Below are 26,752 nucleotides of genomic sequence, written 5' to 3' on the forward strand. Positions count from 1 at the left end.
CATATTTCTACAATGTACGCAAATTTTTATTGTTTCTTGATATTTTTGTATTCATATATTACTAACTTTTGATCTACTTTTACGTATATGTATCAAGTACAAAATACATACAAGTACATACATTTATTTATAGTTTACTGTACATAGACTCTTGATATTTCGCAATAAAATTCACAATATGTATGTCTATTATTCAATATTTATTAGTCATTTCATACAATTTTAAACGTAAGTGCAGAAAAATAAGTCTCTCGATTAATTTTTCGAAAAAGGTTACTAAGAAACATTCGCATAAAGATGGTTTAATATGGTACGGAATTCAATCGGCCGAAATGTAGAGCCTAGAGCAGTAATTGAATGTGTAAGTGGATACACGTTTCAGAATTATTGCTGTACGCTTTTAATTATTACTTTAATTTGATTGTATAATTTTTTTTTTCATCCTAACAGCAATATGCTATTAGTAATGTAAGGTATGAATTCCGCATCATGTGAAACCACCAAAAGCGATATTTTGAATTACGCGGTTTATTTTTCCTGAATATGGTGTCTGCCACACTGTTCCTAGACCCTCTAGTGATACGAAAAACCATAAACGCAAGCTTGCGCCTTCTCAGGCTCATCTTTGAAGTGGGGCTGCTGTTAAGGATAAGCCATTGATCTGTAATTCAGAGCGTTACAATAATTACAACAAATGCTATGACATCTACAAATGTAATCTACCAAATTTATACGTTTCCAGGGCTTCCAGCAGCCGTGTGTTCTTGGCATTATATGCGCGTTGAACATCAATCTTTTCATTTATAAAATTACGCCTCACTAATAACATTCCCTATAAATGAAAACGGACTACTATGACTCAGTTGTATCAACCTGTGCAAAATGTTACGAACTTGGGGAAATTCGGAGCAAGAATAAAAGTCTGCAACAATAAGCAAGAAGGCCTTTGCCGTCCCGCTATTTCATGTTTCAACAAATTCGTACGCAAGTGATTTATATTTATCAATTGAGCAGGTACGGAGGCAGAAAAAGTATCATTCATGCATCCATGAACCGATTCATCTGCACGAGCACGTATTTCAAACATCTTTCGGCTATAATTGATTATTGAAAAGGCTTGAAAAAGCCCTGTATGAATCCGTACGAAAGTGTGTCAGTTGATAAGTATAGTCCGTTGCGGATCGTTCAAATCTTCGTTGTCAACGCGGATATACGGTTATTTAAAAATCGACTGGGCACGCGCAGCGCACTGAGTAAAGTTTTGAAAAGGGCGCGTGATTTTGAACGTTGCAGGTAGCTGCTCAGGTAACCGGACAACCACGCCACTACGTCATTTCACCGTGTATCGCACCTTCGCTAACAAAGCGTAGGTGTAGTTCTACGTCACGACGCACACAGGACGCGATTCAGATGACGGCGCAGCGCAGGCATCGGTTACCTGGCGACTTTAGCGTTTAACGGGGAGACGACGCAGCGGTCAGCGGAACTGGAGGGGTTCACCTGTTTCACAACCTGCGTAACATAGTCGTGTCACGTGACCGCGACTCTTTTCGAAACGACTCCACCACTTCCACTCCAACAACCAGTAAAACCGCGCCCAATGAAACAGCAGGAGATCGCGGGCGAAAGCATCGTCAGGGAAGGCGTCCTCCGAAGAAGTGATCCGAGGCAGACGAGTAGCCTACATCGGTCAGAAAGCAGCTGTGTAGTAAAATACTCGCGAAGAGTACACGCGAGTACGAAAGTGATTGTTTTTCATGACCTGTTTTTGCGTAAAGACCGATCGTCGCAGTCAATGGCACATGTGAATGTGTGTATACGGGTTTGACGTGTAAACAATCGCGAAACTTGTGAATCTTTTAACGGCTGCTGCGTGTGTATACATATATATATATATATGAACAACTTTTAAATTTTTCGTATAACGAATCCAGTTCGCTATTGTAACGGTTATTGGGTGAAACGCGTGTTTGAGAAAATGTACGCAAATCGTCATGCCTAAAAGACATAGAGCCGTTACGGTGACCGTTCGTTCTTATCGATAAATCACACTTAAATCCTTTATGAGGATTCATCATCGAAGACGTAACGCTTGATCTTGGGATGTATGATTCATAACTACCGCATGTGGTTCAAAAGTAGGAGGCTAAAGGCGAGGCTCAAGATTTTTAATAGGTGCACTAAAATAATACTAATTCGTAAGTAACTATAATGAATCATAATTTTTGCGTCACAATAATGAGAACAATTGATAAACGTTCGCGTTCAGTAGGAGACACTACAGTGTTTGAAACGGAAGGCGGACTATGTATGGGTGAAAATTCGAGTTATTTAAATTAATTTTTAATCGATCCCTTTTCGCGGTTGTTGCGGTAGTAATACTCGCTTCCAGGTTTCCATGGCGAGTACAGTATTACAACTATGAGTACAAGAATACTATTGTGTCGTGAATTCACGTAAAAGTTGCGTTTGGAGTATGTGCCCACAGTGCATGTGTAATAAGAATTTGAATCTTCAACCGTTGAAATGTTCAACCTTAATTAGTGCGATGTCAAATTGAACACCTGTGCTCTTGAATTTTTAAACAAGATTAAGAAAGGAACAATACACTCGGAAGTGAACGAGGTTCGTCGCTAGAATTTATTAGGAATCATACAGGGTGATACACTCGAATTCGGACAAGCAGAATTTACTTCGACGACGATGTACGGTTTGCAAGCCTTGGTCATTTTGGCATGTTTGTGCAAAAGTTGGAATGTGGCGGGACAACAGTCAAACCCTACAGATCCATCGACGATATACTACACCGAACCTCACAGCAATAGGGTGACGCCTGATTATGGAGTATCAAGCTTCACCGAATTACCCGGCGGTCGGATTACCAAAGGTGAAAGGTTGCTCCAGAGATCCCGGAGTCCTTACGTCGTTCGGGAGGATCTTTTCGTCGAACGTGATGGGACTCTGGTGATCGAGCCTGGCGTTGAGATCCGGTTTGCTCCTATGATTGGCATCACAATACGCGGCGTTATCACTGCCGAGGTAAGTTGTACCGTTGATTGACTCTTAAAACTGCTAAGCACTTAGGAATTATCGTGGATACCGTGCTATCTCTCAGCGTTTACTGCACCGACAAATTCAGCCGTAACTAACCATTCCGACATGACTGAGCAAACCGAGAATACGAGTTGCAGAATGTGCACGTGTCCAAGGTTTTGGAAAAAATTGCGGTGCAAGATGGTGTTGACGACGGATTGACGACCAACGATCGAAGAATGTTCTTTGTTAGTTGTGAGCAGAAGGCGCGGTTGGGGACGGACATGGACATATAGCTGCTATAACGCAGGCTGTATTCTGTAAACGTATGCAGTCGCTTATTCGATCCTACGACACCCTTACATTAGCAGCGTAGTGTCTGTAACGCGCCTCACTCGATATACAGGGTGTTCCATTTTAGTCCCTTAGTGGCGCACATATACCATAATTTTACATTCCCGAATACTAGATTCCAGAAATGATCTTAAATGGCATTTGTATAATATACAAATCAATTATCCAGTAACAGAGACACAGCTCGCCGTTCTTAGGAAAAAAAAAATCAACAGGACGTAAGGTGTCTCAAACGTGTCTCCCATCAGAGTCTGCAGATTTGAGGTTGAGGGAAGTTCCAAGGGCTACAGGGTGTCAGATCGCGAAGCGAGTTGATACCTCGGAAAAGTCAATACATAGGCTCGGTGATGCTTTCACCAAAGTGTAAACCTAGACGCGGAAGGTCTGACAACATTAAATCCGAACCTCCATAGGACTATTTTGGTGTCAGCGCGTGTGCGCCACATGATACTTTATGCGCACCTTCTTTTTATTTGGAAATTCATTCATAACAAGTTCCAAGATTTCACGCAAGATTATAAAAAATTCACAGTATCCATCGGTTATTGAATAGCATGGGTGGAATGAAACTAGTCAGAAACGGGTTGCAGTAGATTTTATTGTGTCTAATCGTTTATCAGTATTATCACGTAGCACGAGCCGGCTGTCGTAGTTGATGTTTCAGTTATCTGTTTGCCAAGCGATAAGAGGGTGTACGTTTATCAAAGCGTCTTTGTGTGCAGATGCTGTTGCACCATCGCTGCATCGGTGTGCATGGGCTTAGTATACATTTGCGCTTGTACGTATGAGTACAATACTGCCGTATTATAACGCATCATATGGCATACCAGTATGTAGTTAAGATATTGTACGATGTACACGTGCTCAGTCACACTTTCAAGTCATATCTGTTTGTGATTCACCTGATCATCGCGCTCCACACATTTGTACGTACGTGTAATAATAATATTTTTACACACAAATGAATCACCGATTTCAACTTTCCATTGAATGACGAGACCTGCAGGATCAATGAGTCCTTCACATACAATCACTCGATGTTCTACAGATAATATATTCTATCATTGATTGGATAATATTTATCCACCTGGTTGTAAAAATCCTTTTTCAATTTGTTCACATTCCTACAACATCTTGTGTCGGAGTATTTATACCTTTTCCAGATGGTCTTATCATTGAGACTGTAGCAAATGATGTTCTGCGGCGAAAAACTAATCCCAGTATGTCTACCGTATATTATTAAATTAGGCGGAATTAATCGATCGACTAATTTACCACAATTTCACCTTGTTACGAAACCTACTAAGTGCAACAGGTATGCGTCATTTTACATGATATGCTTCCTGTACTTGGACGTACGGCACAGGATGCAGAGGATATGATAACAGCTTCACGCGTAGGGGGACTTTACAACAATCTAATTTTCACCTGCAGTGTTCACCTCATAAAAGCTGATTCCTTAACTGCCGAAATTATGCGAATACCTTTTAATCGAAGGTTCTAATCGCTAACGTAAATATGACCATTTTAAACAGCATAAAAGAAGGCGGCTGAGTTGTCAGTAACTCGAAATTCATCCGATTCAATAACTGTGGAAATTAGCACAAGTTCATGATAGACTCTGCGAAATCTTTGAAGTCAAATTTGAAAAGCTTATTAGTTATCAATAATTGAAATCTGCGCAAGCTCACAGATGTACATTCTAGTCAACGTGTATGAAATCCAAACTTGCAGACTAGTTCGAAATCATAGAGATTAAAGTACACCACATAGTTTCCGAACACCATAAGATCCGATCACGTTACAGGTGTTAAAGAGATTGGATTACTAACTTACGTGCAGGGTTACTTAAATACATTAGGCATCGTAAATTCCGAGTCCAATAAGACGACTACATTTGGCATCTGTACACGGCTACCAGGTACCAAAACCGGAAGCACAGTAACCGCAGCAAAATGTGTACAGGGTTGGTGTAAATTCGAAATGAGTGAACGAGAAGTCTTACTTTCATTACGAAACATCGAGGTATAGTAAAAAGCGCACCTCATGTTTTACGTCGATATTGCTCGCGTGTACCAGAAAAGAAAACTCGAAGCTTTCTTCTTTCAAGTCTACTTCACTTCATTTTGACCCTATCTCAGTACCATTGAGTTCAACAAAAAAAAAAAAAAAAAAATAGTCAGCTAGGTACAGTAATCCTATAGAAGCGAATGCTTCGACAAGGTTTTGGTGTCAATATCGGTGTTGTATATTCCTGGTTGAACCTTTCACTCGCAGGATTACTAACTTTACTTTCTTACGCTAGATTCACGTGCAATAAACATCTAAGAGGTGTTCACACTTACAAGCTTACAATTTTTCTTGAAGAATCTGGAGTATCAAAAAAAAATCATGTACCATAAGGATAACGACACGGGGTCAGCGTGAGAGACTCTTAACTGTCAGAACAATGATTCATTCTCTCATTCTTTCTCCGCAATATGGAATCTGGCGAGAAATGGTCATCTCTGCCATTTCCCGCTGTTCTACGTTCCGGGTTGCGAGAATGGAAACGAGGGCTTCCCGCCAGTTTCGGGCCAGTGATCTCTACACGGTTCTCATTGCGGTTCTTGGCGATCCTCGAATTCAAGTCTCAGTTCTTTATACCCAGCCAAGCATTATACTCGTGCGTGTACGAGCAGTAGTAAGGTAGTGTATCATTATCCATACGCACGAGTTCACTGAACGTTCGGAAGCAAGGTATTAAATACGCTAGAACTGCAACTTGTCTTGCTGAACTTTGAATATTAGTTACACAATATGTATAGCGTACTCGGGCGCAACGTGATCTTCATCGAACTTTCGGACCTTGATGAAAAAGTAGATTAACAATGTCCGCAGGAAAATTTTCATTCATATTATACCGCTGGTTTATATCTTCACATTTTACATAACATGCCATACTCTCTATAGTACTGTAAACGCCATGGGTTGACGGCTGGCTGACCAGCTTTCCTGTTCCGTACATGTATATGTATGCGATGATACACATGGCCAAACCATAAAATACGCAACACCGGCTGGTAGGGGTGTACAATTTTGCGTTAGGTACATTAGGGCTATAGAATGGAGCACTTATGGGATAATACGATACAGACACTGGCATGTTGTTCGGCTCTTGATTCCACGCTTGTAAAAGCACTCTGGAATCTTGTACGTTCTATAATTTATAACGTGTGCATCCTCTCCATCATTATGTTACCTACTTATATTCGTATAATAAATGAACGCTGTTAATGCACGGCACATTTGTTCGTTTTGGTTATTTCCTGTATTCCATTGGAGGGGGGCGAGTTCCGCGGAATTGTAACGGAGTCAAGCCCATGAGGCAATCACATTTTACAGTCATTATTCATACGTTCACGAATCATTGTTAAACGATGAAAATTGATGATATTGGCTACTTGGGTAATTGTCTCGCGAATTTTTTGCACATGATTACGATTGCTTGCACTGCGGTAAGTTTCGTACACCTTGTACAACGACGTCTTCCATCTGAAACACACTTATGCCATTGTCGGAGCGAGTTGACTTCCGGTGAACAATAATTGCCCGGTCTCTTAATTTTCTAATTGACATCGCGAGGTGCCTCCTCCCTCCTCTGTCTTACCACTCCGACAATGCTGGAAGTACACGATGCAGCCGTTATGATTGGTTTCAAGAGCCGTTCTGTTGAGTCAAGAAGGCCACGCGACGGGTCAACTAGGATTGACCCGAGGTTAGGACTGTAGCTCATTGTCAGCAGTCTGGTAACCAGAGTTGAGACCGGGGTCAACCGATTCATTTGACTTTCGGCTGCAGGGATCTCCGTTAGATGTTACAGTAATCCGCTATAATGCGCACACAACACATACGCACATACTCTGGAATTATCAAAATTTATTGACAACACAAGTCAACAAAAAAAAAAAAAAAATGATCTTTTTTCTTCCTTGAGTTTCTATTGAGATAAATTAATTTCGATTCTGCACATCGAGTAATAACCGTAACCAATATTTATTACTTATAAAGTTTGTTTTTGCCTATTCGAAAGAAAAAGGAATATGTTTTCACCAAGATGCGATGGATTTTATCGAAAAATATTCATTTTTAAACTGTGTCTATCAATTCTTTTACATTTGTATCTCATCATTCGTTATTATTTTTGAATAAAAGTGATTTAAATGCAAAAATGAAGTTTGTTTAGCTGTGATTTACAGTAGACGCTTGAGTAATTTTTCTTAAAATCCGAAATATTGTTCTGGTCTCTGCAAAAACAAACTTTATCCAACAAAAATGTATTTTCTTTCATTAGTTACGTAGAAGAAATCAAAATTTGACATCCAGAATCTAGACTCAAAATTCGTGTTGACCGGTGCAAATGATGTAAAAAAGAGTAACGAAGATTTTTATACACTACTTAAAAACGGAGCAATCGGCCGACTTCAAGTACAATCTAGCGCTGTTTCCTTCAATTTTTTTCTCGATGATACCGTTGTACAAAGCTATATTTAGGCCAAGCTAAATTCCGAATTACTGACAGTGTTCGCAATAGCTATAGATAAACATATGTCGGCTGATACGTGTTGTATCGAGAGGGCAAATTAGACACGTCTGGATATGTGTACATTCAGAATTTCGTATCACGTAAGATGAGGCATGTGTAGTAAACATATGAGCAAATTCCATCACTAGGAGTTTAAGCGTGTTTACAACTTGAATGGTAAGATCCGTTGTATTCGGTTTTCGACCATTGTACTGGTGGTCATCGAGTAGGTAAGTATCTAGGCCTTAGGAACATCTTACGACCATAACGATCATTCTAAAATTTAACTGCAATTAGCGCACCAGAATTGGACGATTTTTCATTCATACAACCGATCACTATCAAATAATCGAAAAATAATTAACTTTTTCACAATGAATCTTTTTCCCGATAGATTCTTATTAGCGTTAACGTGCTGATTATATTTCAATTATTGCCAACATTTTTTGCCAGAAAAACAAGACTCGTGCGGTACTTAAACTTTATTAAACAACGCCAAGGGTGTGGGACGGACTATAAAGCATTTAACAGACCTCGTATGAGCAAAAAAATTCTCCTTTTATTCCGTGTGAGTTAGTGCAGGAATGTTACATACAGGGTCCGAAATTTAAAGCTGTTGAATATAGACCATTGGGAATTGGTGTATAAGAGATAAAGAAAGAGAGAATAAGAACACCTGAATTTACCTGGCATCCGCGTATTTGACTCTCTGACATGCAAGGTTCAGGTAGCAGCATCAGCCTGGGTCTAGTTCAGCAGAGAGCTACTTATGTTGACTCCAGGTTAAATCAAGCGTTCTCTCTCGCACCCATTGATGGTCCCTAAACACCTTGCGGTGTCGGGACCGGTGTGAGCACAACGCAAAAACATTATCACGGATTCATTCATAAATAACAAATAATCATTGGTCATGGTCCAGATGATATTTGATTGTGAGATATTTCGTTTAATTGCCAGCATAAAAAGTATTAGAATAAAGTGTTGCTATTGGAATTCGGTGTTCGATTACTCAATTGCATGTAATTGTACCTCTATTGTTAGTTTACCACTAAAGATGAGATTCTCTATTTTTTTTTATTCAGTTACGGGAGCCAAGACGATCATGTAGAAAAATTTTTGTTCCAGGGCACACCCGAACAGCCGGTCGTGTTTACGAGCGCTGAGACGCAATCCACTCAGCCCGAGGCCAGGTCTATTCGACTTGTCGATGGGCCGAGTCCGCTCGAAGGACGGTTGCAGCTCCTTCATCAGGGCGAATGGCGAGCCGTTTGCACCAACTCTCGAAAGTACGTTTTTAAGACTGTGATATAAAGATGACTTTTGACGGAGTTTAGGATTTCGTTGTCTTCCGATGACCTTGTTCTTCAATTGGCTCGTGACAAAGCTCATCAGGCAGGGTGGTCACTGGTCAGGGAATTCTGGAAAAGCTGAAAATGTCATGGAATTCTAAAATTCTAGAATAGCCAGGGAAACGTCAGCGGTTTTTACGGAAAGTCAGGGAATCGTATACTATATATTTTTTTCATACAAATACGTCCCACAATTTTTTTAAGCTTTAGACAAATTATATCAAAAAGGTTCTCTTCAAACTTTCAATGTTCCTAAATATTACCTTACAAACGATTGTGCGTATCGGCTAGATGGGACAGTCTGACCCAAGTGACAGTTCGTACTTTCGTTGAAAAAAAAAGTGATATGGAAAATGCATATATTTTTTCGATTTTCTATAACCAATTTATCCGAATTGGTCAGGGAAAATTATAAGATTTTCACCTGGAAAACCTGGAAAAGTCAGGGAATTTTGTGATGGAAATTTGATGGCCACCCTGTCAGGCCGGATCAGAAATCTATAAATTTGACGCACCTAGACGGTATACCTTTACTAAGATTACATTTCATATTTCAGTTGGACTCGGGCGGATCTTGAAACGGCTTGTCGCGAATTAGGATTGCAAGGTGGTGCGTGGCGCGGATGGTTGGATAGACAATGGCCAGCCAGACCACGTCTTCTCTACGAACAGCCAGGTTGTCGCGGTACCGAGTTATCCCTGCAAAGTTGCGACCAGTGGTCTTACAGGCAGCTCGGTGCTGGGGCCTGCGGTAAGATCTCGTTTTTTCTCGATTTATTTTAGTTATTTTTTTTAAAATTTACTTACACAGGCCATGGCCAATCGAATCTCGTAAATGCCCTTTTTATCTGCTACTGTATTGTCTACTGTATCCGAAGGAGAAATTGCGGAATTTTTCGTTACAACTGGCAATAAAAATCCTAAGGGATTGATATCAAAGAATAAATCATTTTCCGTTTTCGTCGTTAACGACGAGAAGTACGGTAAATAAATCAGAAAATTAGATTATTATTCAACGAAATTGTGCGAATGCTGCATTATATATTCGCGGATGCCTGCAGATTACCATCCGGACCTTGCTATCTCCTGTCTGCCGCGACATGACGGGGCTACACAAGCAGTTAAACATTGGCGAGGCCTCCGATTTGAGGCTAGTATTTACGACAAGCCGTTAATACAAGAGAACACCATGTACGTTTACAGATCCAAGTCCGTCCTGAGGCATGTGGACATCAAGTGAGTATTCGTTACGTTTTTATTTTCTAATCGAAAACTGTGGCAATTTTTGAAAAATAGACAAGCACCGGGCCTTATCATATTACTCGATTTAGTTTATATCAGTTCACACCATCTCCGAGTAAATTGTTACATGGAAAACGGTGGTGAAGGTTAATTCAGTACAAGTATATTATCTTTAAACGACCGTGGTGATTTGTTATTCTCCAGATATGCGGGCACAGGCCGCGAGTACAACACAACGTCGGCTCTCCATGTTGAAGGTGTTCCACCACGCATGGAATCACTTTCAATTCTTCACTCGTCGTTTAACGGTCTAAATGTCACTTCGCCGAATGCTCCAGTCGTCATCACCAATTGTACCATACGCAGTAACAAGGGTGAGACTTGAGTGTATCAATTGCACAGCTCATATATCTTTAACTTTAGGGATAAACTTTTCACGGAAAATGTGGACCCTTATTTGGCACTTCTAATTCAAACGAATATTTTCAGGGTATGGAATTTACGTGAATAGTTCAACAGGCCTTGCCCTGGTTGAAAATTGCGCGGTACTCGACAACGGGGCGGATGGAATAAAATACGTTCATCACGATGAGAGACCTGACGAGAAACTGGACAGAACCGATAATCATGACTTATGCCAACTTCCGGGAACTACAAGTCAAACCTTTCCGATAATTATTTTTATGGAACAACGCAACTATAAATTGAACCGGGAAGTTTGTACCAAGGTTGGTGATATACCTACGTTACATCCATAATACAGATGCATGCCTGTTGCGCGTTGATGCGAAACGTTTACGCATGGCATGTTTATCACAGTTCTACGTGATTTGAAATATATATCCCATGTGAAATTTTTCCAGCACATTTATACGCGACCCGGGCATGTCCTGACGGTGCATTTCCTGCAAATGATTACGGATCGGAATGACACGGCTACAATTGAAGTTTACGACGGAACGAGCGGGGCGGAAAAACTTTTGGGAAGTGTCAAAGTGCGGAATGGAACATTGCCGCAAAGTGTGACAACGACGCGACACAATTTGTACATCAAATTCGTTGCCGAACCTCGAACGCGGATGATCGCCTTCGTCAGACTTTCCTCGGGATACAGTAAGATTGCAGTTTTCATTACCAATCTCATTAGGCCTGTTGAACATAGTACGCGCACATTTCCGGTGTCTTATTCTTTTTTTTTCTCTCTTATTTCAGAAAAAACGTATGATTTAAACGTGACCGGCAGCACAATAGCGGACAACAATGGCCGGGGAATAGCCGTTGAAAAGATACGTTCTGCGCTGCATATTCACGATACTTCTGTATCGAACAACAATCACGTGGCGGGGGTGCACATCGCTGGTGGATCGGCGGATATAAACGTGACGGAAAGTCGCATATCATTCAACAACGGGGACGGTGTAAACGTAACTCTGTACGGTGGTAACCGAAATATATCAAGGACGAGCATTTCCTCGAATCGTGGATATGGCTTTGCTGTGTGGGTTAACGACAGCTCGAACTCGGAGTACGTTGCCTTCAATCAAACTACCGTCGTCGAGTATTCGGAGGTGTTCAAGAACAAGGACATCGGTGTATTGGTGAGCTTTACCGATATTTCATACGGCGAGGCACCGGAAGAGTATGTAAATAAAATTTACCCATTGGCAGGTTGGAAATGCGACGGGCAATTCTTACGTGAACGTAACTGGAAATTGGTTCAACGGTAGTTCGGAAGTAGCGGTTCAAGTCGAGTCCAGTTGGAGGCAGAATGGAAATTTGCTCAAGCTACAAATTGGTCACAACGTTTTTATACAAAATACGAAACTTGGGATAAAATTGAGTCCTGCTCTGAACATGGATGGATGCATTGAGTACAATCATTTCAAAGAACACTCTTACGGCGGTATATTGGTGCGGAATCCGCTTTACGAGGAATTCAATACCCTGCCGGCGACCCTGCTGATACAACATAACGAGTTCTACAACAATCGTGGTGTATTTGTTGTCAGCATTGGGCTGTCGCCGTACAGCGACATTCAGAAGCTATTGTTCACCAGAAATTTTGTTCGTAACAACCGGATTCGCGAAGCATTGGACGATGGAGAAAACCAGGGTGTGAGATTGATTCCAAGATCAAGGGTAGCGGCTGCTGTGGTCGTTTCATCCGGGAATGTCGACGTGTTTAGAAATATTCTTCAGAATCCAGAATCGCTGTACGAAATTGGCTCCCACTTGGGAGACCAGAGTAAAGTGATCAATTGCACTTATAACTGGCTTGGATTTTCCGAAGAGCAGAAAATATTTGACCGATTGTTTCACAGGTATTGTCTATATATGTTTTAGTTTGTTTATCCAACGATATAGCTGCGACGTCATTCACAGTTTTGCGCGGAACTCACATTGTTGTATCTTTGAAATTTCAGGAAAGACAGGTACAATTTAGCCAAAATTGAGTATCTTCCGTACCTCTTGCACCCCAGCAATCCGGCGGCCAATACAATAATATCAAATCCTACTTACGTGGCGCAATTTCAAACCCCGGGCACGAATTTGGTAGGTGGAGAGGTCGATGGACAGGAAAGTCTCTCAGCTGGAGAGTACATTGTTCTACGAGATATCAATATCAGGCCTGGAGGTAAACTGACCCTGCAGCCAGGTGTTACCTTGCGATTTCCGCCCGCGGTCGGAATGATGATCGCTGGTAAGCTGGATGCGCGGGGCAAAGAGCCGAGCGACATCATGTTTACCCTAAAGGAGGAGATTGTCTACGAACCTGAAAATGAAACTTCCACGGACATGGCGATGCTTGAAGACGGCGAGACAAATGCCCCCGTAAGACTTTTGGGCGGTCGTACGAATCTTGAAGGCAGACTGCAGGTATGGTGTTCAGACTACATTTTTGTCATAATGAGGCCAGTTTCGTTGTTCGACATGTTATACTTATAGCTTAATTATGTCGACACGTATAGGTTCGCATAGGAGAAAGATGGGGAACCGTCTGCAATTACGGTTGGACGATTAGAGACGCTGCTTTAGTGTGCCACCAGCTAGGACTGAGCTTGGATCCAGATAATTGGTTCATGGAACGCTCAGAGATTCCAAGTGCCGGTACAAACGAGGAAATCGTACTGAGCAACGTTCAGTGCACGGAGGACGACGTTGATATCACAAAATGTCGGTCCGAAAGCGTAAACGAGTTTGAAAATTCTTGCACCCATGAAAACGACGTCGGTATTGTTTGCTCGGAAGCCGCCTGGGCTGGTCTCAGATTCAGCCCGTTGGCTCAAAGAAGCGACCTTCAGTATATCACCATAGAAAGAGCTGGTCTCTTTGACTATACAACGAATGCGTTCAAGCCTGGTAAGTACAATAAAGATTTATTCTCCAGATTCGTCAGTGTGATACTCCTTGAAACCATAGCGTGACTTACCTGTCAATTAATCATTCCAGCGTTGCAAATTGACTTTGCAAGACACTCTATGGACGGCATAAAAGTCGTAAATAATCTACAAGACGGACTGGGTGTATTGTATTCCGACATTTACTCAGCGGACGCCGTGAATACCGTCAGGAACAGCGAGTTTTCTAACAACAGAGGAAGTGGGATGAGTTTTAAACAGCTTGGCTTGAAAGTTATCCGTTCGCGGTTGGAGAATAATGGGATAGCCGGGATCAGGCACAATCCCGCTCTATCGGCAGTTCAGCAAAGAGAGTTTGCCGGATGGTTTGATCGTTCTCCCGACATGACGGTCGACACGCCTTACAATCCGATCGTAATACCTGAAGACAGTGGTGATATTGAATTGGCCAACGGGGAAACGAAGTACGTTATTACCGCTAAGGCCGACCGAGCAAATCTCGACCGTGTGATAAATATTCAGGTGAGAATTCATGAGAGAAAAAAATTTCTCAGATGACAATGGCAATCACTTCGAACGTGTCTGAAAATATGTCTAATGTGATTATATTTTACAGTGTACACCGGGCTATGTGATAGGTATCCAGCTCTTGAATCCGATACAAAATCGAAGCACGGAGCAGATAATTATCCATGATTCCCACCACCTGAATCACAGAGGTAACATCTGGTATCTGAAGAGAGATCTTACTGTATTTCCTGTCAGTTCCAGTTCGTACAAAGTTATCCTGGAATATCACAGCGGCGATGCTTCTCTCGGTGGTACAGTTATCGCGCTTACTGCACTCTTGGCACCAGTTCAGGTAAGCTTAAGAGCTTAAAAACTTATAATCCCACAATTCCTATCGTAGTAGGATTCCTCAGCTTGGGTTTTTTGGAACTCAAAACGATCGGGCCCTTTTTTAAAAAGATAAGTCTTCTTCGCAAAAATACACGATGTTATATTTCTAGCGGTATCAGTAGTAACGAATATAATGATTGTAGCATGCGTAATATATTATGCGTAAATTTGAATAACAGTATCTGTATTTACGCATCATGTGTATTGTAGGATATTCGTAATCGAATCGTTCAAGGACCAGTTCCAACACTGACCGTCACTAACACAAAAATTAAAGGGAATAAACGCGGTATTCTGGCCTCGTATTACAACCGATACCTGGACGAATTAGGTGACCACTTTTTACGAAAGGCCAACGAAACGATTAAACTGATCGGCTGTGAAATATCTCATAATACCGATCAGGCGATTTATGTGAATTCACCGCACTGGAACGTCTTTCAATCGAACGTATCAGAGATTTCGTTTCAAATAAACAACACATTGATTACCGACAACGGCAAAGGAATCCTGCAATTCAGCCGGGACTTGAGGCATTCGAATAACTTATTTCATTGGCTATTACAAGACAATACCTTCGAAAGAAATCGTGCTGGTGGTTTCGACGTTACGTTGCCCTACGTGTGGCAGTACAATGAAAATTTCACTCACTCGTTATACTTCGATAACAATACCTGGCGCAACAACGAGCAATTTAGTTTCATCGTCGACGGCCACTTTGCCAATTTGAACATGTCTTTCAACGTGTTCGATACCAATCGATGCAAGACGGGTCTCATATCCATACGTGGTATGGAAAAGCGGATGGAGATTCACGATAACAGGATTGAAAAGAACAGCGGTACCTACATGGTAGAGTTCAAGGCTGACAGCCAGTCGGAAATATTGGGCGAGATAAACGCCATATTTTACAAGAACGAGGTGAAGCGAAATCACTACGAAAGCGTAACCAGAGGTTTTCATCAGATGTACAACACGCCGACATACGTGGTCGGTTTTCACGGTATTCAAAAGGTGCGTGTGTACAGAAATTTATTCGGCGAAAACACATTGGATTACGAACTCTTGGCTGGCATCAGAACTGCGAAGATTAACAACGAGGTACAGGTAACGGAAAATTGGTGGGGCACTGCTGACTTCGCCCAGATAAGGTATGTCTAATACCAATTTCAGAACAGTACCATCTTATTTTACAGATGCCTGAAATTTTTATCGAACTATATCGTTTCTTTAACTGTCGTTATTACCACAGGCAGAGAATCTTTGATTTCGACGATTGGAACGATCATGCGGTGGCCAACTTTGTACCCTACCTGACAGAGGACGCGATCGATTCATCGATTTCAGTCACCTGGGATCTCGTAACCAGTGCGGATTTGGATAATCTGGGGGGAAGGCTTACTGAAACCTTGTCACTGTACCCGCGTGAGAACCCCTACGTCATACGAGCTGATATAACAATAATGCCGGATGCAACGTTGAACATTTACCCGGACGTTGTGATGGAGTTTGCACCCAACGTCGGTATTTTGGCTCTCGGAACTTTGAATGCTATCGGAGCTCACGGGCATGAGATCGTGATGAGACCTTTGACCGTCGACAATCCAAGTTCCAATATGTTGAGAAAACGGAGCGTGAAAAATGCCCTGTCATTGGACACAATTCGACTATGCAAGGAGGGAAATTGCACATCCTCGAGCAATGAAGGTATCCTACAAAAGATTGCCAACTAATACCTCGTGCACTCACTTGCATGTTTTCAAGCATTGATGAAAAATAATTTCAAGTAAACCTCAAAATTTTGCATGTTGTTTACTTTGTCTACTTTTTTTTTTTCGAAATAGGCTTTTTGGAGTATTTCAATCACACAACCTTGCAATGGATACCAATATGCGACTCACGTTTCACCGAACGCAACGCGGAAGTTGCTTGCCGTCAATTGGGTTACGATTCGTTGAACGTTTTCGTTACTCGGGATCGCAGATATGAGCTTCATCAAGGCTCGCTGACGCGAATTTGGTCGTGGCCCGAACCCTTGCAGGTGAAAATGATTCCCACATTGCTACGATTGATCGTGGATAAGGGACTTAAATTTCTTGATCAATCCTTGTAATTATATGATATTTCAGTGCGTCGGAGTCGAAGAGCGTATCGAAGACTGTCAGATCCGATTGAACGGACAACTGTTTGGCCACAAGTACGAGTGCCCGTGGGATGGCGAATTCGTGTTCGTTCACTGTGGCGAACGGAACCTGGATCTGACCCAGGACTATTGGGGTGGCATACGCATGGCTAACGCCGAATTCGAACATCACTTATACGAGCATCGCATTCATGACGTTATTACTCATGGTACCGTTCGCCGAATAGAATCTGTACTCAAGTTCGTGAACGTCACGGGGGCTGGTATCCTGCACAATGAAAAATCTGCAGCTGTCCAGTCTATTATGAAATCCCCGGAAATTACTCACGTCGGAGTTACCCAGAGTGCTTATCACGGGATCAATATCATTTCTCCTACGCATACGGTATGTGGACTATTGTAACAGCCCCAAGTGCTAGAAAAAAATTCATAGAATACTATAAAATTCTGACTGACTAGCAGACCTGATCACCTATTGAACCTGCCTTTACATTTTGACAGGTGGAGCTGCTGTTCAACAGTATTGACAACGTATTGGGAAATGGTTTAAATATTCTGTCGTTAACCGGGGAAGGTCGAGAGGCCGATGAGAGTTCATTTACACCTATCAAATCTCTAAACATTCCGTATCACTTATTCAGCATGATCGATATTTGCGATACCGATAAAGAAATAACGATCGAGGAACGGGTACTCGTTTACTACAAATACGATAATAATCCGGTAAATTGTGTCAAGATATTCAGGAGTACCTACAGGGCTAAGCCTTTCGGATTCAGGTGAGCGAATGCGTGGTATACTCATACGTAGAGTTTTGAAAATTGTCGTTTGTGATCCGTTCAATGAAACTTGGCAAATCTGTGTTGCAGACTCCTCCAATTCGACTTGTTCAATTCGACCGGCAAGCCTGGACGTGCCGACGGAATCACTTTGTACGACGGAGATATTTACAACGTGACAGCTCGTGAAATTGGGCATCTGGAAGCTGGTACATCGCAAGAAAATGAGCTGTTCCGAACCACCGGACCTAGCCTCAGTGTTAGATTATTCACTAACGGTGCCAGCGGTATCCATGGATTCATTGCAGAAATTGTTACATTACCGATATCCGCGATTGGATTCAGTAAGCGGAAAATCAGCCTCATTATAAACGCGGTTGAGAAAAAAGTATAGCAGGTGGAGACAAAGAAGTCCTTGTATAATCGAGATAACGCAATTGTTACAGATCGCGACGTTCAGCACAACGTATCCTATTCCATAGTATCAAACTGCCACGAGGGTGCGGTTAAATACGCGAGCGCCGGGGAAGTGAACGCAATAATGACCCTGGAGAGGAATCAGTTTACGAACAATTGCGCGAAGCTCTATGGAAATATAACAACCTGCGGATCTGCGATTACATTGGACGTGCAAAATACGCAGTCACTGTATTTTCGCGTGAGTGTTTCCGGGCAATCAATCAGTCTCGTCTTTTGAATGAATCGGATAACCGCGTGTGTTATATCTAATCCTTAAAACGTTGCAGAATAACTTGCTGAAAGGAAACCAAGGTGGTTTATTGATACGTGCTGGTTCCGGAGGGTCTGCCACCTCTCTGAAAGGCTGGATTCATAACAATTTGTTTACCGACAACTTTAACAAGCCCGCATTGTAAGCGTAACGTATTTCTGAATATGCAACCCTTTTTCTATCCATGTTAAACCGTCGATGTAATTTACATATACGTATTTATAATCTTCAGGTACGTGGAAGGTAGACAAAGCAGTCCTTATCAGGAAGTCACGATATTCCGAAACTATTTTACGAGAAACATTGCCCCGTATGAGAATAATATTGTGCTGAAACAGGTAGTCAGTAATATGACGTTGAACTACCTGCACGGCAATCAGGGCAAGCATTTACTAGAGATTTCTGGATTTGAACGAGTTCGATTACCGATATATCAGAGTACTTCGCATAATGGATTTTACAAGTAAGTTTCAATTATACTTGAGCGAGTAGAAAAACAATCGCATTGTGTATGAATTTACTTATAATATATATTTACCTTTGTTTTTTGTAGAAATTATGCAGTGAACCGAGAGAGTAGAAGTACTATTGTCGCTGGCACACCGGGACAACAATACGTCGACAATGTATTTTTCAATCCCGACAACGACTATGAAATGTCAACAATGAACAGATCGCTGTAAGTGTTTTGCAAATCATTTTTTTCATTAGTTGGAGTAATGGTAGTTAGGTACACACGTTATATGCATAATGCATAATATGCATATGAAATGGTGGATTTCGTATCACTAAACACAGCCAGAATGCCTGAACCCAGTTGAAAACCTTGTATAATCCCTGATTGATACCTGAACTTACATATAACTCGTACACCTTAAAATGAGCGAGTAACGATTGGATAGCTCTTTATTACTTCATATTTTTCATAATCAAAACGAGGTATTCTTGGATTCTAAAATCGTATAATTAAATTCCCCATATTATACACATTCACCTAACTCAACTGTATTTACTTTCATCTATACGTATACATAATTGGATGGAACCCGCATGTGCATGACAATAATCAGACTTGTCGAGACGGAGTGGTATTACAAGTAAGTTATTGAGTTGAATTCAACTATAATATGCAAGCAATCGCGCTACGCTTAGGTGGAGGTGTAACATTTGGTTTCGTCAACTTGTCCCGCTTTTCCACTCTGTTTCTTGATTTAACGAACAACTGACATTTCTGTAAATACATGTAAGTACGAATGGCGTTTGGCTCTTTTCTCATTTTGATTAAAAATTTCTAATTCAAGTAAGTATATTTACATTATGCGAGTTTGAGACTACATTTTTTGCACGCCAGTTGAACTCCTTACCACGACCGCTTCTCAAGTTAGTGCCTTGGTGCATTTCTTCCACGTCTGTCCGCACGGAAGAGTCAAAGCATATTGTTGTTGAATGTGAGCAGCATGAAGTTTTTGTCGTTATAATACACGGTGGCCACTGGAATTCTGAAAAACCTGGAAATGTCATAGAACGAAAAAGTACACGGAAAATACGAATATTTTTTTCCATTTTCTATAACCAATGAGATTCCTATAACCGTGATGGAGGTTCAGTGGCCGCCCTGCAGTAATATCATGTTCGCTTTACACGTGCCGCGATGTGGTAAAAATGAGTAACTGCCTAACATCCACAATTAATAAAACCTACTATTTTGACCATGCATCGCCGTACAGCGAATTGGAAATGTGGAGATCGCACGTGGATGCAAGACACAACTGGTGGGGCTATAACGAAACCATAGCCGTTGCCGGAAGGATAAGAGACCGCGAGGATTCACCTGAACTTCTCCAGGTAGATTATCAACCGTTTCATATGAGTAACAAGAGCGTTTTGACTGGCAAGTGTCCACCTGCCTGGGAATTGGTAGGCGACACGTGCTACATATACATTGGCGCTCCCATGGACTTTTACTCAGCAAGAGATTTCTGTCGGGTACGTAACTTTTGAAATCCCTGCAAGAAGAAAGACGGGCCCTTCTATAATTCTACGGTCAAAACTATCGAAAGATCATTGCACAAATCAATGATACAAACTGAATTACAGATGGCCAATGCGTCGATGCCTTTTATAATGGGCGATTACATCGAATTGTGGAAATTCCTGAAGAAGCAACAGACACGGTTCGATTATTCCGAACGAGTTTGGGTACAGCAATTAGAGAAGGTCGACCAATGCACGATGTTTACATATCAAACGATCGAAGTTGATCACTGCATGCAGCCAAACACATTCATTTGTGAAATTGGTAACTATGTTGATGGGTGTATTTTTAATGCAATGCCGATTCTCCGATCGGAATTTTCAAATGTTGGTCGTTGAACTTGCATAAATCGTAATTATTTCGTTGTGTCTAGATCCCAGAGTATATATCGACCCTTTATCGTGGAGAAAAGACATAGTGGCAATAGGAGTGTTGAGCTCGGCTGGAATAGCGCTTGCACTTTTGGCGGCTGCCATAGCCCTTTGGGTTTCAAAATCGAAGAGAAGACGAGTGGAACGTCTTGAAAGGCGAAACTCCATCAGACAGTCTCTGCACTCGCTTCGATCGGTCGGTTCAACTTCTGGATTCACGGAACTCGGTTATCGAAGAAAGCCAATTTCTGTAAGTTGCTCGATCTCCCGTATTTTACTGTAAATTTATTAATCTTATCTTATGCATTTTATAAGCGGCGAAAACGGGAAAAAAGAGTGGTTCTGGTACCACCCATGCAGGTTAGAAACTAATTATTTGAGAATTCCGTTACTCTTGTGCCATTCGATCAATGTTGCTTGTGTCCTTAGATTATAATACACCAATTACACAGGTCTCCAAAAAAAGGTTTTTCTTTAACTGCATGGCATGTTTCGGTAAATATTATGTTTTCGAGTGTGTTGAATCCAAAATATATTTTCATTTCCTTTAAAAAAGCATAACAATATTGAAAAAACTACTATTTTATCACAATGAATTAAACAAAATTTCTTATAAAATTAAACAAACAATTTCTTTATGAAATATATTTAACATTCCATGTTCATTCTTTTCCCCTATGAAACCTTTTCTTCTTTTCTTTGATACACCTCCGAACACGCTTCCGCTTTACATTTTCTCTTTCCCTGTTCGTATTTATTCCTGAGTCTCACTCTAATGCATATTAAACGAAACTACAAACACGAATTAAAGAAAAAACATGACGCGATGAAACTTTTTGAGTATTCTTCCCGGTCTCATTAGGTGAACATTTATGAGAAACAGTATAGAAAACCTGTGCAGTTTTTTGGTTGCAGACCTGTGTCATTACTGTTATGTATTATAACGGCTTCATGTAATCCCCAGCATATTCGCGCGATGGTAAATGTGTACACTGCAATATTGTAATCCGACATTTTGTGCAAACCTTACTGCATAGGTAACTGCGTGCAATACAAGACAGAAGACGGCTCGAATTTAGTGAATGAGAGTGCGAGAAAGATAGAGATAGAACTTGTTTTATCAGCCATAAAACTGCTTCTAAAGCAGATCCAGTAAGGAAGAGAGCGTTTTGTCTTTTTGGAGGTTATTGGTATACGCGCAGTTCCCACGTCATATTTGCACGAAATGTCCGGTCGGTAAGTTAGGGAGTAGAATGTTGGGCAGGCGCTTTTGACATCTAGACGCGACGTATTTTCAGGCGAAGCAATCAACCGATACGCTCAACTCTCGATCTCTGGATTATAAGAAAATGATGAACTCCGGGAGCATAGATTCGATGGATAAGTCTCAGTTGAATTCGTCGATGGAAGACAATCAGAGTTACGACGTTTACGAGGCGCACAATCCTCGTTATTCACCGAGGGCCACTAATGCCGCCGAATTCAAGGCTAACAATCCGCCAAAGTATCATCCGACAGGGAGATCCGTTAACCCCGCCTTCGACCTCTCGTATCGAAACGAGGGATTCAGGAATCACTCAACCTTCACGGTCCCGGATCAAAACGGATGGCCCTCGACTGGGAACGTCGAACCTCCAGCCGACACTCCCGAGGACAGCCCGTCCGAGCCAATGAACGAGCTATCGTATTTAAACAACGCCTCGACCTTGCCCTTAAATTCGAGTCTCGCTACGACCGATTCAATAAGCGATATGAAGCGGGAACTCGAAGCAACCCCGGCGCACAGCCCGACCGGGGGTTTCGCCCCATCAATCCAATACGACACCGAGCCGCTAACGCCTGGATCCGAACCGGTTCCAGAATATTTTAGCCCCCCGCCTCCCCATCCTTATTATTACGAGGAAAGGCCCAGAAGCGAGGCTCTTCTGGAATCCAATTTAGATCAGCCGGAAGAAAAACCTTTACGATCAAAGAGCGAAGCCTTGCTGGAAACTAATTTCGACGTATTCACACCGCCCGAACCTACAGAATTGACGCAGCTCTCATCGGGCTCACGCAGCAAAAGTCAACCTCTCGAGACGGCTATGTAAATACGGATACACATGCGTATATGTATGTATACATGACCAGCTGTGGTACACAGTGATTGTACAGATCGTTCGTAATACTTTGCCCCGTTCGATCTGCGTTTCAATATTCCAACACTCGTTTTCGTTTCTATTTATTTTTGTTTTTTCGTTGTATACGTATTTTTGTTCTCGACGCGAGGTAGAATCCCGAAACGCTACTATTGAATAGTATAAAAGTTAGGAAGACGTGAAAGAGAAACGAAGACCAGAAATATAACAAGTACCTGATTCAGAATGTCGTTTACTCTGAATGTGACTCATCATTTTGGCTGCTGGATCCTAAATTTGACAAGATTAACTTGCCGTTTTGCTCTATCCTCCACTGGAATGGTTGGAATTATCCTTATTAAATAATGCAATTGTAACATTTATTGATTTTCTTGAAATAATGAAACTCTTTCTCAAGCCTCACATCTTTTATAATATCTTAAGACCCTATATCTTAGGAAACTATAAAAGATTTGTTTGAAATTTCAATTGCTTTCACAAAAATTAATTGTTACCAGAATTACTACTAGGAATTGTTACTAGTACATCTACTTGATGTGGTTTAATTCAACACGACCAGTGCGATGGTTTGTGAATACGTGCACGTCCTATACGAATTAATAAGAAAGCAAAATGGAAGTCCGGGATTCATAGTATTTGACACAGTGTTTTTGGTACGTCTTTTTAAACTGTCATTGAAAATTTCATCAATTTGCATCTTTGCGGATAAATTCTGAAACGAATTATGCGTTGGCCTGCACAGTCTTCCTGATTAATTAATTTAAATAATCAATTCCCCTGGTCGAGCTATTTTATACACCAAATTAGATTGAGTATACTATTGATAATGGATACAACATTCACTACGAGTAAAAGCTGACTGATAATCAGACTCTTCGATTTCGACAAAAGTATTCTAAGACATACAAGTGTTTTCATATTTTCTGCCGCCATTGCGGAATGTTTCTTGTGCAGTTACGATTCGATCTTTATTCCAATTATACATAAATACACAGTATAGACTGTTTAAACACGTAAGTAAGTATAAAGAAGCCTATAACCGATCAACATTTTTCTAATTTTATTGGATGAATGCGTAGGTATATGAAATGATCGTTCTACTAATCGACAAAGTTCAAGGTATGATGTATTTGTGAAGACGTACTTTAGAGAGAAAAAATGAGGTTTGCTGTAATTAATTAATCACGCGTGAACATATCTTACAAAAAAAAATATGTATATTAGTGACTAAGCTTATAATAATGCGTAGTATTACATTTATGTACAAACGTATACTTAAAAATTACACGTGCATGATAATCCAGAATGTGAAATTCCGTAGTTTAAGATTCGTAACTTACATAATAATTCATTGTATTGTTGTGTCCCGTTCTAATGATATAATTTGTTAATTTCATCGTCGCTGTATGGAAGTTTACATGTAAGATTTATTTGCGTCCATAATTGATATAAATGACTATTTAGGATTAGGAATGAATTATCATATTTTTCGTCTTTATTCTTTACAGTTAACAGTCTAATGTTTCCACTGTAGTTTAAGTGAAAGAACACACACACACACTGCCAAATGCATAAACGCGTTCATTATGTAAGTTAATGTTAATATAGTACTGTTTTCGAAGTTGTGATATACAACTCGCACGAGACATCGAGCGAGTATAATATTAGAATATTTCTATAGCGATGTAATTTTTCTATAAGTGATTATTGTTGAGCAGGTACATTAAACCCAAAAATAGTTCTTGCAGAGTTTGAGTTGCCGTTGCCACTTCTGCGTTTAAATTTAACAAACAGACAAGCTAAGTTTGAGCGCAGAATGCCTTGACGTCAAGTTCAAATCTGAATGAACTATCTTATGTGCGTTAGAATATATTTGCAAATTCGTTTTAATCTCATTTTGTTTGCAAAATTGATTTTTCACGTTAAGATTGATATAATTAGTTATAAGAATTTTCTATGCAAGCGTTGGTGCATGAATTTGTCCGTCCATGATGTTAATAATTATAGTTTGAATATTAAAAATATATTATAAAATGATGCGCCACAGTACAATTACGCAGTATTCATTAAATTCCCTGACATTTTCGTGGTTATACTTCACTAAAGAATGCTGAAAAAGAAGACATCCAATAAATAAACTTTGTGTTCAGGAGGTCGTATAAAGGAGCTGAGATCAAATACGGTGTAATTCATTTTCCATAATTAGATTATCTGATCATTCGAGCATCAAAGAACTGCAAAACTGGCCCCGGAGCGTTCCCGGATCTGCAACAACAAGGTACTAAGGCCAAGGATAAGGACGAGAATAAGGCCGACGGCTAAGACACGGAATAGTTACGAAGTCTCTTCGAAATATCAAGAGATTAAGACTGTTTGAAGGAACCCGCATTTCTCCCCTTTCGAACAATCGACTCATGCCCAAAGCCATTCTCTGCTGTACGTCGGATACGTGACTTGCAAGAGAACCAATTAGGCCAACGAAAGTAATTCAATACTCAGTTCATACCTCAATGTGTCGCTCCACGTGTAGAAAAACATCAAGTAATTTTCAGGCACAGATCAATTGATTTTCAATTTTACACACATAAATTATTCGTATTGTAACTTTGAATTGTTAGAAAATAAAGGGGTTCTTCTATAATAAAGGAAATCCAGCGAAATACAGAAAAACAAAAACAAAACAAAAAAAAAAGGTATAACCTTCGTTATAACATACACGAGGAACAGTAATTGTGAACGATGTTTAAAAAGTTTCGAAACTTGTGAGTGCTTTCGAGAACTTGACCCTAGAACTGTAAAGTTATTTTTTTTTTTTTTCCTATTCCGGTAACTTGGTACGAACAAACGCTCCAATCATGTAAATTCCATCTCCCCGCGGGTACATCACATCGTTCAGTGTCCCATAAGGTCTCATTTTCTTCTTTTTTTAATAAATCCAAAATCATTTTTGCCACATTCCAAAAAAGTGGCCAAAAATTCATATGTCTCGAGTCGAAAATGTGAATATTGTTCTCTTGCAACCGGAAATTTAAAATCGTTTGGGGTCCCCCCTCCCTCCACCCCCTCCCTCTGTTTCCGTTATCGGGTTAAGTTGCAATTAGCTTCACAGCAGCAAGTGATTAAGGCACAAGCTTACACGGCCTTGCCAAAGCTGTAAATTAAACGATCAAAGATAAAACCTTTTATCTATGCAGTGAACGAGAAGGCGTCGAATGAAATTACTTCGAGTTAGTTGCCTTTGCCTTTCTCACATTACTTAAATTTACATCGCGCATTATTGCTTTAAATTCCGTCACGAAGTTTCCTCTGTGATGTATTTTCACAATGACTGCCGATTATTCCTTTCGTCAAAAACAAGCCCCCAGGATCGTTGAGTATGTGAACGATGTAAACTGTAATATTCTACGGTTTCCATGACGGAAATGGGAGAGCTTAAAGTTTGACATGATTGACTGATTGGATCATTATTAATATCGCATTTTTGTTCGTTATCGCTAAACCGGCAGAATATTACAACTTGTTCAAAGTCGATAAAATTTTACGGTTATTTTGTTTACTCTACATAGGTAAAATATATTTACTTTTAGGTACATAAGCTGTGTGCTCTTCGTTTTGAAACGGGCGTTGTTCACTTGAAGTGTCTTTGCTAAAGTTCTCATTAGGTGCCTCATACTTCAAGTAAACAATCCTTACTCCTTTGATTTTGAAAACAGCCAACCACCCCGGTAGATACATATACAACATCGTGTCTCGCA

General features: G+C 40.7%; 1 protein-coding gene across 6 annotated transcripts; it reads left to right on the plus strand.

Moving 5' to 3' along the window:
• Nucleotides 1-1,458: 1,458 nt before the first annotated feature.
• Nucleotides 1,459-25,046, plus strand: LOC124177481 (protein bark beetle). 6 transcript variants are annotated; one of them, XM_046559870.1, is made up of 29 exons: nucleotides 1,459-3,039; nucleotides 9,077-9,237; nucleotides 9,858-10,051; nucleotides 10,362-10,536; nucleotides 10,747-10,916; nucleotides 11,032-11,270; nucleotides 11,406-11,655; nucleotides 11,755-12,140; nucleotides 12,211-12,863; nucleotides 12,966-13,419; nucleotides 13,512-13,902; nucleotides 13,993-14,423; nucleotides 14,518-14,763; nucleotides 15,012-15,952; nucleotides 16,054-16,508; nucleotides 16,646-16,842; nucleotides 16,931-17,329; nucleotides 17,446-17,723; nucleotides 17,814-18,067; nucleotides 18,170-18,381; nucleotides 18,470-18,594; nucleotides 18,686-18,916; nucleotides 19,007-19,132; nucleotides 19,524-19,550; nucleotides 20,181-20,439; nucleotides 20,551-20,752; nucleotides 20,862-21,109; nucleotides 21,175-21,219; nucleotides 22,141-22,354. In XM_046559870.1, the coding sequence occupies exons 1-29, from the start codon at nucleotides 2,704-2,706 to the stop codon at nucleotides 22,210-22,212; spliced, it is 8,157 nt and encodes a 2,718-aa protein (XP_046415826.1). In that variant the 5' UTR covers nucleotides 1,459-2,703; the 3' UTR covers nucleotides 22,213-22,354. The 6 variants fall into 6 exon arrangements, with proteins under 6 accessions (XP_046415826.1, XP_046415824.1, XP_046415820.1 ...); XM_046559868.1 differs by having other exon boundaries at nucleotides 22,124-22,340; XM_046559864.1 differs by having other exon boundaries at nucleotides 1,461-3,039; nucleotides 22,158-25,046.
• The last annotated feature ends 1,706 nt before the right edge of the window (nucleotides 25,047-26,752 follow it).

The sequence above is a fragment of the Neodiprion fabricii genome, chromosome 3, assembly GCF_021155785.1.
Source record: "Neodiprion fabricii isolate iyNeoFabr1 chromosome 3, iyNeoFabr1.1, whole genome shotgun sequence".
In the NCBI taxonomy this organism is placed as follows: Eukaryota; Metazoa; Arthropoda; class Insecta; order Hymenoptera; family Diprionidae; genus Neodiprion; species Neodiprion fabricii.